General features: G+C 47.5%; 1 protein-coding gene across 12 annotated transcripts in view; it reads right to left on the bottom strand.

Moving 5' to 3' along the window:
- Positions 1 to 12,071, bottom strand: part of ST3GAL3 (ST3 beta-galactoside alpha-2,3-sialyltransferase 3) — a 690,822-nt gene that overhangs the window by 18,661 nt on the left and 660,090 nt on the right. For all 12 annotated transcript variants that reach the window (XM_077450693.1, XM_077450694.1, XM_077450692.1 and 9 more), the window contains one exon: positions 3,406 to 3,552. In XM_077450693.1, coding sequence (XP_077306819.1) covers positions 3,406 to 3,552 — 147 coding nt within the window. The remainder of the gene's footprint in view (positions 1 to 3,405; positions 3,553 to 12,071) is intronic.

The raw sequence follows: 12,071 nt of genomic DNA, 5'->3' as shown, positions 1-12,071 counted from the left end.
ACTTTTTAAATAAAGTTAAATAAATACACATATTTTTGAAGGTAAAAATATGTGCATTTATTATTATTTTTCTCAGAACCCTGTAGAGCATTGTACCAGTAAATCGCCGGTGAAATATCAGGCTCCTGCATTCTCTTCTTAGAGCTTTGAGCCCATAACTCTGTACCAGCTGTCAGCTTCAGAGCTGCAGGATGAGTGAATGGACTTTGACGGTGCTCATCAGTGACCCCACAGTGCATTGAAAACTATAAGCTGTATGTAGAATATTCATTCACAGATGCTTGTGAGTGAATAATGCGGGCAGTAACCATCCCACGTACCGCGTCTGCAGTCTCTGACCATCCCAGGTACCATGTAGCAGTCTCTTGACTATCCCCTGTACCATGTCCACAGTCTCTGACCATCTCCTGTATGTACCATGTCCACAGTCTCTGACCATCTCCTGTACCACGTCCGCAGTCTCTGACCATTTCTTGTACAACGTCCACAGTCTCTAACCATCTCTTGTACCACATCCGCAGTCTCTGGCCATCTCTTGTGCCATGTCCGCAGTCTCTGATCATCTCTTGTACAATGTCCGCAGTCTCTGACCATCTCTTGTACCATATCTGCAGTCTCTGACCATCTCCTGGTACCATGTCCGCAGTCTCTGACCATCTCCTGTACCACGTCCGCAGTCTCTAACCATTTCTTGTACACTGTCCACAGTCTCTGACCATCTCCTGCACCACGTCCGCAGTCTCTAACCATTTCTTGTACAACGTCCACAGTCTCTAACCATCACTTGTACCACGTCCGCAGTCTCTGGCCATCTCTTGTGCCATGTCCGCAGTCTCTGATCATCTCTTGTACAATGTCCGCAGTCAATGACCATCTTTTGTACCATATCTGCAGTCTCTGACCATCTCTTGTACCGTGTTCGCAGTCGCTGACCATCTCCTGTACCATGATTGTAGTTTATATCAGAGGTCTCCAAACTGCGGCCCTTTGCTTGCTTCTATCTGGCCCTTGGGGCATTATTCACCCCACTGTCAGCAACAGTGGGGCATGGTCCCTACCACTGATACCGAGTATGGTGCACTAGTCCTCATACTGACACCAACTATGGTGTACTATCCCTCCCATTAATGCGAACAATGGCACACCATTCCTCCCACTGACACCAATGATGGTGCACTATTCCTCCAATGGATACCAATAATGAGGCACTGTTCCTCCCATTGATACCAATGATGAGACACTGTTCCTCCCATTGATACCAATGATGAGGCACTGTTCCTCCCATTGATACCAATGATGAGGCACTGTTAGTCCCATTGATACCAATGACGGGGCACTGTTCCTCCCATTGATACCAATGATGGGGCACTACTGCACCCCCTAATACCAATGATGGGGCATTATTTAATCCCACTGATGCCAGGACATTTTCTACTCCCATTGGCCAAAGTCTGGCCCCTTAAAGTTTGAAGGATAGTAAACTGGCCCTTTGTTTAGAAAGTTTGGAGACCCCCTGGTCTATATTCTGTTGTGTGTTTGTTATCTCTGAGTATTCACTTCATTTTATGTGCGGCTCTTTGGTAATGTTGGGGGCCACACTCGAGGCTCCTCGTATCAAGAGAGTTGACCACTATTGCTGTAGGTTATACTGGGGTGGGAAGGACAGAGAGGCATGTAAATAAAGTATCTGGTTGTTTAAATCTCTTGGGCTCCATGACTGCTCAGGACAGATAGACACACAATCCTCCATACAGGAAAACAGATGAACGAAGTGTGAACACAAATGAGTTTAGTAATTGCAGCCCCGGAGGTAGAAGTGTCTATTGATAACCAAGATCCTGTTCCTCACCCTCTGGTAAAGATAAATCTCTTACATTGTGTACAATCGATCTGAACTATCCCGGTCATGCTTCGGCTAATGTGCGGCCATTCATCTTTCTGACACCTGGATGTGCAGGGAAGGAGGGAGCGGAGAGCCCGGGGTGTCTACAGTCACACGTCTGATACCAATACAGTGCAGTGTGAAGGGCCACAACGGACAACCACTCATTGCCCAGATTAACGTAAACCCTTCAGGAGAGAAACATGGAGGCTTCCAATGGTGACCTCACTCACTGAAGATGACCCTCTGGGCTCAGGTCATTCACTGGTCAGCCACCGACCTGGAACAAGTCTACAAATTAGGGCTCCAGGCATATCTAGGACTTTCCTCAATTCTGATTTTGTTTTAGATCAGTAACTCAAAGTACTGAAGGCAGAAACAGCCAAACTAGCATTTTCAGGAGGACTTTTTTTTTTTGAGGGGGGGGGGGGGGGTTGGACAGAGTTGAACAGATGTGGGTACTAGGAAAATGTAGGTATGATACAGTAGTGGACAGTGGGTTAGGCACTTGCAGCTACTAATTATACAGAATAGTAGGACTGTCTGCATGGAGGTTGTATGGTCTCCCCATTTTAGTTAACCAGTGTCTGATCAAAGAGATCCTATTTGTGTGTCTGTGACTGTGGGGGGAGATTAGAGTGTAAGCTCTTCTGGTATAGAGACTGATGTGACTGGCTCAGTGTTCTCTGACATATACCGCAGTGCTGTACAGAGAACACTGAGCCAGTCACATCAGTCTCTGTACCAGAGGAGCTTACACTCTAATGTCCCCCCCACAGTCTCACACTATTATTATACATTTATATAGCTCTGACATATACCGCAGTGCTGTACAGAGCTAAATGTATAATAATAGTGTGTGACTGTGGGGGGACATTAGAGTGTAAGCTCCTCTGGTACAGAGACTGATATGACTGGCTCAGTGTTCTCTGTACAGCACTGCGGTATATGTCAGAGAACACTGAGCCAGTCACATCAGTCTCTGTACCAGAGGAGCTTACACTCTAATGCCCCCCCCCCCCCCCATAGTCGCACACTGCGGTATATGTCAGAGCCATATAAATATATAATAATAGTGTGCGACTATGGGGGGGGGGGGGGGCATTAGAGTGTAAGCTCCTCAGGTGCAGAGACTGATGTGACTGGCTTAGTGATCTCTGTACAACACTGGCAAACTACAAAATTATGCAAAACAAAGCCATCCCTGCACCTAAACACACTCTCAGGCTAAACGCCTCTGGTGATTGGCTCAGTGTTCTCTGTTCTCTGCGGTATATGTCAAAGCTATATAAATGTATTATAATAATAGTGTGTAAATGTAGACCCAGCGGGGGGTCCCCTTGGACAGATCTCACCATCGGAACGATCACCCTGGAAATATCAATATTGGGTGGAGTGACCCTTTAAGCACACTACTTACAGAGGTGGGATTTGAATGTTTGGTTCATGATGTGGCTCTCCATGGGCAGCCTACAGAGTTTGAATCTAAATTCACTTAAAGACACATTATAACCTTCTCTTACCCCTCTTCCCATCAGTCCATTATTGAACGGCAGCCCGATGAAGCTAAACGCTGCTTCCTGGATGAAGTAGGGGTTCAGGATTCGGATCTCGTGTGGCTCCCGTGGCACCCGAGTGGCAACCGACTTCCAGAAACCATCAGAAGCGCTCTGAGAGAGAGAAATGGGAGAGGACCGGTGAACATTGCTGCCCCGAGATGGAACAGACAAGAAAATATTGTTGCTGCTGCGCTTTCAGTGGTTTATTTTTCTACATTCTAAATGTAATAACTCTCTCGCTATCATAGAACTACCACAAAACTGTCCCCACCGACGTCTCCATCAGACCATAGGATTTCCTTTTCATTAGACCTAGACGAGTTCATTGCAATGTGTGTGTTGGTGTTCGGAGCAGAACGTTGATCTCTGTGTGTGTTGGGTCACTTCCAGGCTGCTCATCATTCCCTCATCATTGCTCATCATTCCCTAAGAAAGTCACACAGGACTATCACAGGTGAAAATGCTTTGCATTACACCCCCTTCTATGAAGACCTAACCCACTGAAACAGGGGTGTGACTACGAGCCATGGGGGCCCCACAGCAAACGTTGGTTGGGGCCCCACCGGCAAACCTCTCTTTAGCAGCCAACAGGCTGCTTTCACACCCCGGCGCTTTGAATCGCGGGGAGATTGGGCAGGATTCTGCCCGCAATTTCAAAATGCTCGGGTGTGAAGGACAAATCGCAGAATGCACATTTGGGATGCCATGCATTTGAATGGCGCCTAAAATGATGATGCAGTTCTGCCACGATAAATGATGCTGCAACTGCGGCAAATCACATTGAAGTGTATTATGGCACCAGGTGGACTTTTGTTAGTGCGTCCCCTTTGCTTTATGAAAATCACATTAGCTCCGATGTGGAGTGGCTCTCCTTTCCCTTATGGAGGATTAATGTGTCCGGTGTGGATGAGCTCTAAAAGCTTTAGCCGAGACGACACTCTGGAATTTGGGACTGTATTAGGCATACCGGGTTTATATAGTGGCGGCTTGTGTTTTTTTGTTGGGGGGTGGTGGCAAACAACCTGCCCCCCCCCCCCCCACCTCCGCTGTCTGCCAGTCGGTCCACCGGCACTTACCCCATCTAGGTGGCAGGCATCCGAGGAGCAGCGGCAGGGACCAGGCATACAGGCATCGCCGGGGAAGTGGCTCTTCTCCTCCTCGCTTCTGCCGCGCATCTTCTCCCCTTCTCCTAAGCTTCCAATAGGATTGCCTGTCCTTTCAGCCGATCGGGTGACGGGTATTGGCCGGGAGGACGATCAGTGTTGCAACAGCGAATAGTTATTGTCTTTACTGGCCCCTTCCTTTCCTATATGAACACAGTGAGTGATCAGTACCAATCACGCCGGTGTCCATTCATCACGGAAGCATAGTGAACTGTGTTTACTATGCTTCCGTTCGGAGCTCTCCCTATTCATTCTGTGCAGCTGAGGCCACAGACAAAGGAACAGATACATCTATGACTTCAGTTACTTTCAGATGGGGGAAGGGGGCCCTGTCTGGTCAGCTGGTAGGGGCCCTCATGATTTCGAACAGCTGCCCTGACTATACAGAAGCCAATCTTTCAACTGATGTCTGTATAACTAGCTGCAGAGAACAATGGGGTGGCCCCTAAATGTCGCACATTTAGGTGTCCTGAAGTGATGAGTTGAGAGACAACCTCAGCCTGGACTCCGACCAGGCCACGCCCCCAATGCATTTCACTCCACCCCCTCCACCCCAGAGCTTAGTCATGGAGATAGCTATTCCAGGACTAAACTCTGGGGAGCGGAGTGAAACGCGTTGAGAGTGTGGCCCGGTTGGAGTCCAGGCTGAGGTTTACACTCTACTCATCACTTCAGGATACCTAGATGTGCGACTTTTATTTTTACCATTGTTCTCTGCAGCCTGATAGGAACCAGGACGGGTTCAATCCGCTGTCAGCACTCTAGGAGCGGCACACACATTTTCCTAGGTCTGTATAGTTAGCCTTAGGCCCCTTTTACACTGGGGCGGTTTTCAGGCGTTACAGTGCTAAAAATAGTGCCTGAAAAAACCGGCCCCTTTCACTCCAGTGTGAAAGCCGGAGGGCTTTCACACTGGGGCGGTGCGCTAGCAGAACGGTGAAAAAAGTCCTGCTAGCTGCATCTTTGGAGCGGTGAAGGAGCCGTGTATTCACCGCTCCTACCCATTAAAATCAATGGGACAGCGCGGCTATACCGCCAGGAAAGCGCCGCTGCAGCGGCGCTTTGCGGGCGGTTTTAACCCTTTTTCGGCCGCTAGCCGGGGTTAAAACCACCCCGCTAGTGCCCGCAGACCCCAGCTAAAACGACGGTAAAGCGCCGCTAAAATTAGCCGCTCTTTACCGCCGACGGCCGCACCGCTCCAGTGTGAAAGGGGCCTTAGGGAAACAGTTTGGGGTTGATTTACTAAAACTGGAGCGTGCAAAATCTGGTGTAGCTGTGCATGGCAGCCAATCAGCTTCTAACCTCAGCTTGTTCAATTAAAGGGGTTGTAAAGGTAAGTGTTTTTTCACCTTAATGCATCCTATGCTTACTTACCGGAGCCCCTTCATCTTCTTCGGCGGGGACGGAGTCCTGGCTTTGATTGGATAGATTGATAGCAGCGCAGCCATTGGCTCCCGTTGCTGTCAATCAAATCCAATCAGCCTGGGGGCGAGGCCGAGTCATACATTCGGCTTCTATAGACGCCGAATGAATGACTCGGGAGCACGCCCGCAAGGTAACCCCTCCGGGAAAGCGCTTCTCCTAGGGGGTTATCTAATGCAGGGAGGAGCCGCGAGAGCCGCCAGGGGGGACCCCAGAAAAGGAGCTTTGGGGCCACTCTGTGCAAAACGAGCTGCACAGTGAAGGTAAGTATGATATGTTTGTTATTTAAAATAAAAATAAAAAAATGAAGCTTTATCATCATTAAGCTTTGACAACAAAAAAAAAACCTGGAAGCTGATTGGTTTCTATGTACAGCCGCATTATATTTTGCCCTCTTCGGTTTTAGTAAATCGACTTATTTATCTGCGGATGTCCTGCCATCCAGTTAGATACATGTTGGAAATCAGTGTTCCTAAAAGGAGCTGGCGTAAGTACCTCTAATGCCGCGTACACACGACCGGACTTTTCGAGGGACTAGGTCCGACGGACTTTCCGATGAACGGACTTGGCTACACACAATCACACCAAAGTCCGACGGATTCGAACGTGATGACGTACGACTGGACTAGAATAAGGAAGTTCATAGCCAGTAGCCAATAGCTGCCCTAGCGTCCGGTTTTTGTCCGTCAGACTAGCATACAGACGAGCGGCTTTCTCGGTAGGAACTGGGTCCGGCGGAAAAATTTGAAACATGTTCCATTTCTAAAGTCTGTCAGATTTTTGCAAATCAAAAGTCCGCTGCAGCCCACACACATGATCGAATGGTCCGCCGGAATCGTTCCGTTGGACCTTTGATGTCGAAAAGTCCGGTCGTGTGTACGCGGCATTAGCCATCTTCATATTAGCTTCCTGTAATATGCTGTTAGGCCCCTTTCACACTGGGGCAGTGCGGGTGTCGGCGGTAAAGCGGTGCTATTTTTAGCGTCGCTTTACCGTCGTTTTAGTGCCCGTATTTGGCTGCTTGCGGGGCGATTTTAACCCCCGCTAGTGGCAAAAAAAGGGTTAAAACCACCCGCAAAGCGCCGCTGCAGCAGAAAGGGGCCTTAGAGAAGCAGAGGGATGAGGATTGTGGGACAACCTGCCTACAGATCGAGCACTGTTTTCATGATTACGAGGAAGAAATATTTATATATATATATATATATATATATATATATATATATATATATATTTTTTTTTTTAGGAAAGTCAAGCCTGGCTTCAGGTTTGAATTAAAACCATCTGGTACAAGCTAGTTGCAGGTACAGGTTGGGTGCTGCGCGGCAGGAACACGCGAGTACAAGTCCTCCAACCAACACTTCCCTCTGGCCTGAGGACACGTTCCTTCCCCATTGTTAGAAGTAACCATAAAAAAACAGAACTTGTTCCAGCAGCTACACAGTGCCAACCATTTAAGTGTTAATATGTTTTTATACACGAGACATCTGGTGGATCGGGTATTTTCAGCATCTATTACAGTACGGTCAATGGAGATGTTACTAAACATGAGGTAGGGATGTGTTGTCTCTTGTCAGAGAGGGAACTATATTGCTCTTTTTTGCAAAGGAAGAAAATTAAGTGTTGCGGTCACTGTTTGTCGGGTATTGGGATTATATGGACTGATGGACATTTCCAAAAGTATTGGGACACCTGCCTCTACACGCACATGAACTTTAATGGCGTCCCAGTCTTAGTCCGTAGGGTTCAATATTGAGTTGGCCCTTTGCAGCTATAACACAATGTTTAGGAGATGTGCTTATGGGAATGTTTGACCATTCTTCCAGAAGCACATTTGTGAGGCCAGGCACTGATGTGGACGAGAAGGCCTGGCTCGCAGCCTCCACTCTAATTCATCCCAAAGGTGTTCTATAGGGTGCAGGCCGGTCAAGTTCCTCCACCCCAAACTCGCTCATCCCTGTCTTGATGGATATTGCTTTGTGCACTGGTGCGCAGTCATGTTGGAATAGGAAGGGGCCGTCCCCAAACAAAATTGTCCAAAATGTCTTGGTATACTGACGCCTTAATGCCGCGTACACAAGACCGGACTTAGGTCCCGACAGACTTTCGACGGAGTTCTGACGGACATTCCGAATGAACGGACTTGGCCACACACAATCACATCAAAGTCCGACGGATTCGAACGTGATAACTTACGACTGGACTAGAATAAGGAAGTTCATAGCCAGTAGACAATAGCTGTCCTAGCGTCGGTTTTTGTCCGTCGGACCAGCACACACACGAGCGGATTTCTCGGTAGGAACTGGGTCCGGCAGAGTTCTGTCGGAAAAATTTGAAACATGTTCTATTTCTAAAGTCCGTCAGACTTTTGCAAATCAAAAGTCCGCTGCAGCCCACACACGATCGAATGGTCTGCCGGAATCATTCCGTCTGACTTTTGATGTTGAAAAGTCCGCTCGTGTGTGCGCGGCATAAGAGTTCCTTCACTGGAACTAAGGGGCCAACCAAATGATTTGGACCGTTACACAAAGCAAGGTCCATAAAGACATGGATTGTTTCCAGCCTACATATTTCCAGTCTTCAACTGTCCAGTTTTAGTGATCCTGTGCCCAACTGCAGCCTCAGTTTTCTGTTCTTGGAGGACAAAAGTCCAAGCCATGTGCAGCTTCTGGGCTGATAAATGCAATAATAGTATTTTCTGAGGACATGCTGCACTTAGATCTCCATCAATTTTATACAAGTTCCATGTGGCGCTGTAGCTTACAAACCTCCAACACAACAGAGATCTACCATCGTGCTCAACAGTAGAGGCGGTGTGCTTCTCTTCATCGGCCTTGTTACCTCCTCTCTAAACATAGCATTCATGGTTGTGACCAAAACCTATTTTCTGATAACATGCTGCATTCATATTGCCTTCAATTTTACATAAGGTCCAAGTACCTCTGTAACCAAGCCTTTTTTCAGCAGGAATGTGGGGGGACGACTCAGTTCCGGCTCCTCCAGCACTGACTGTATGTAGTGGCAAGAGGTGCTGAGATGTGCTGCAGGGTCTACTGACGCTGGTTGCACTTGGGGATTTATTCTAGCTGGAGAAGATCTATTTTTGCAGAGGGGGGTCTATTGTTACTGAGGTCTATTGTTGCTGGTGGGGTTCTTATATTGCTGGGGAGTCAGCTGTTGCTGGGAGAGACCTACTGTTGAGGGAGGGATGGAGAATCTACTGATTGCTGGCTGTGGGGAAGTCTATTGTTGCGGATGGTCCATTGTTGTTAGAGGGATCTATTGTTGCTGGTGGAGGGCTATATTGTTACTGGTTGCAGGGGATCTAGTTCACTGCTTTTCTTATTATCATTACCAAATTCCATGCAAATTACTTAGCACCACAAAATTATACTTGGTTCTGTATTCTTTAAAAGGGGGTGGTACTGGGAGGTGGGTAGGGTATGGAACCAAGGAATGGTGCACGGAGGTGGGTAGGGGTGGAGAAAAGGGGTGACTTGGAAGGGGGGAGTTCTTGCACCAATTTCCTGAGAAAAAAAGCCCCGATTGTGGCTCACCAACCTCCACTACAACAGAGATCCACCACTATGCTTCATGGTAGGGATGGTTGACTTCTCTTCCTAGGTTTTGTTGCCTCCTCTCGAAAAACAGAACATTTATGGTTGTGACCCCATAGTTTATTTTGGTCTTATCTCTCCAGAGTATATTGTTCCTGAAGTTTTGAAGCTTCTCTGGGTGCAAAAATAGATCACATTATACAAACTCTGCTAGCGGTAAGTTAACTTATGAACACGTCCCTATATATTTCCAACCTGAGCTAGACACCTCTATGGTTTCTATACCTATGGGCAGCCAAATCTTTCCCTGCACCCTTTCTTACAAACAGCTCCCTGATGTTAGAGCAGGAACTTATCCTTTTGGATCTAACCCTGTACAATGGAATTCTGACCTTAAAGTGTTAAAGAGGAAGTAAACCCTGATGGGTTTACTTCCTCTTTGATTCCCTGCAAAGGTAAAGCATAATGGACTACTATGCATCGCATCGCATCGCATAGTAGTCCATTATGTGCCACTTACCTGACACAGGAGCCAGCGAAGTCACCGCTGTCCCCTGTAGTTCCGAGCGTCCATCTTCTTGGTGGGTCTCGCTGGTTCTGTGCTGTGATTCGCCGGAGCAGCGATGACGTCACTCCCACGCATGCGCACGGGAGCCGACACTCGCGGCATATCACCGTATAGGTTTAGAAGATATTTCTTGGACCTACAGTTAAGCCTTAATCTAGGGTTTACAACCACTTTAACTAAACCCAGTAACATGATAGTTCATCTGCCCATCCCCACAGTGCCCACAGCTTACAAATCTTCTTTTTTACATTAAAATACTGCCACTATATACCTTTTAACTGATCTGTATACCACAGTCACATGATAAACTGCAGGGTCTACCTGAGTGCTGAGTGTTTAGGTAGGAGGAGATTTCCACTATAGCCTGTGTCCTCATGCTCTTATGGGAAGAGGAGCATCCATCAATCAAGATGTGACATCCCACCCACTGTAATCTTTTTTTAGTTACTGTGCATGGAGGAGGAGGGAGGGACTGGGCTGTCATTTAGGATCTGTATCCCCAGGACGACGTCAGGTGTGACGAAAGGTACGTAGGGAGGAGCGACGTGCTGACGTCACCACGTCTACGCGGATCCCGGAAGCAACAGGCTGCTATAGAGAGCTGGCCGGCTTGATTTTTAATGCCGTTCTATTACAACTGAATTGTAAGTGCCATTTCATTCCTTTATTATATTCCCATGGGGACCTTTCCGAATACATGTATATATGAGGCTATCCATTTGCTGAAAACGCTGGAAGCACCGGTGCACCGCACAGAGACCCGAAGCGGAGTAATAAGCCACAGGCGCATCTGATCTCCTGTAATAGGAAATCATTTACAGCGGGTAAGAGGCAGTCCGTGTAGAGGTGGAGGCACTATCACTTTTTTCACCGTCTTGGATCAATCAGTGACTTTTTCACCAATTGTATGAGAGTGTTTATTATTTCTTTTCACAGGTTGCACAGTTATTAATTTGTGTATTTGTCACTTATTCAAGGTATTACCTTCGATAATTCACTATCGATCAGTGCAACTTGTATTTTAATTTTAAATCTGTATACACACCCACATGATATGTGCTTTCAATATCATGTGACCTGGCTAGCTCTGATCAACAAGGAAATGTTCTCTCCAGCAATAGAGACCAAACTGAACATGTGCAGCAGTACTACTACCCTCATCTGGCCTTGCCAGGAGAGACCCTGCAGGACGGGACGGGACGGGGGGGGGGGGGGGGGGATCTGTCCATACAGGATCAAAGAGTCTTTTTACACAATGCAGAGGATTAACCCTTTTAGTTCCACATTGAGTATACCAAGCATGCTATTCTGCACATCCAGACTGATTTTACCGTTGTGGGTTTAGTAACACTTTAATATTCAGCGGTGGCTGACTGGCAAGCTTGCACATTCTGCTTCCAACTGGCAATGCACAAACATGTTGTGTTGCTTCCTCCTCCTGTCACATTTTTCTGCACAGATTCTAATAAATGTATATAATAGCTGCTCCTTGCCTTTGGCGATGCACAGCTAGAGAGCTCCAAGTGCCTCGGATTATTTTCTAGGAACTGATTTCTATTTATGTACAACTGAAAGGAGAACACGGACAGCAAACTGACAATCCAAATTTAAAGCCTCGAGCATCACCTTTCATCGTGGATGTATTCTGTGCCCCCCAGACTGATGTGTAATGGGGAGCACAAGCAACAGAATTCTAATTGGAAACTAGCAGGACTTTAGGGGGGCAACAACAGAGTAGGGAGGGGGGTACTATTCCCGGGTACACAGCCTGAGCAGGAAAAGCCTGTCCCCCTCTGCCAGCACGTTGCAGAGAAGGACCCCTGCTCTGTGTGTGGAAGCAGCGGTCTCTCTGCAGAGGTCAGACACACCCCCTGCCGAATCAGAGCTAGAAGTCTTCAATAAGGAGGGGGCATGGGGTTTGCT

This window comes from Lithobates pipiens, unplaced genomic scaffold, assembly GCF_037356315.1.
Source record: "Lithobates pipiens isolate NorthernLeopardFrog02 unplaced genomic scaffold, aLitPip1_a1.2 Scaffold_23, whole genome shotgun sequence".
Lineage (NCBI taxonomy): Eukaryota > Metazoa > Chordata > Amphibia > Anura > Ranidae > Lithobates > Lithobates pipiens.
The sequence above is the reverse complement of the archived record's forward strand: the minus strand, read 5'-3'. Positions and strand labels throughout refer to the sequence as shown.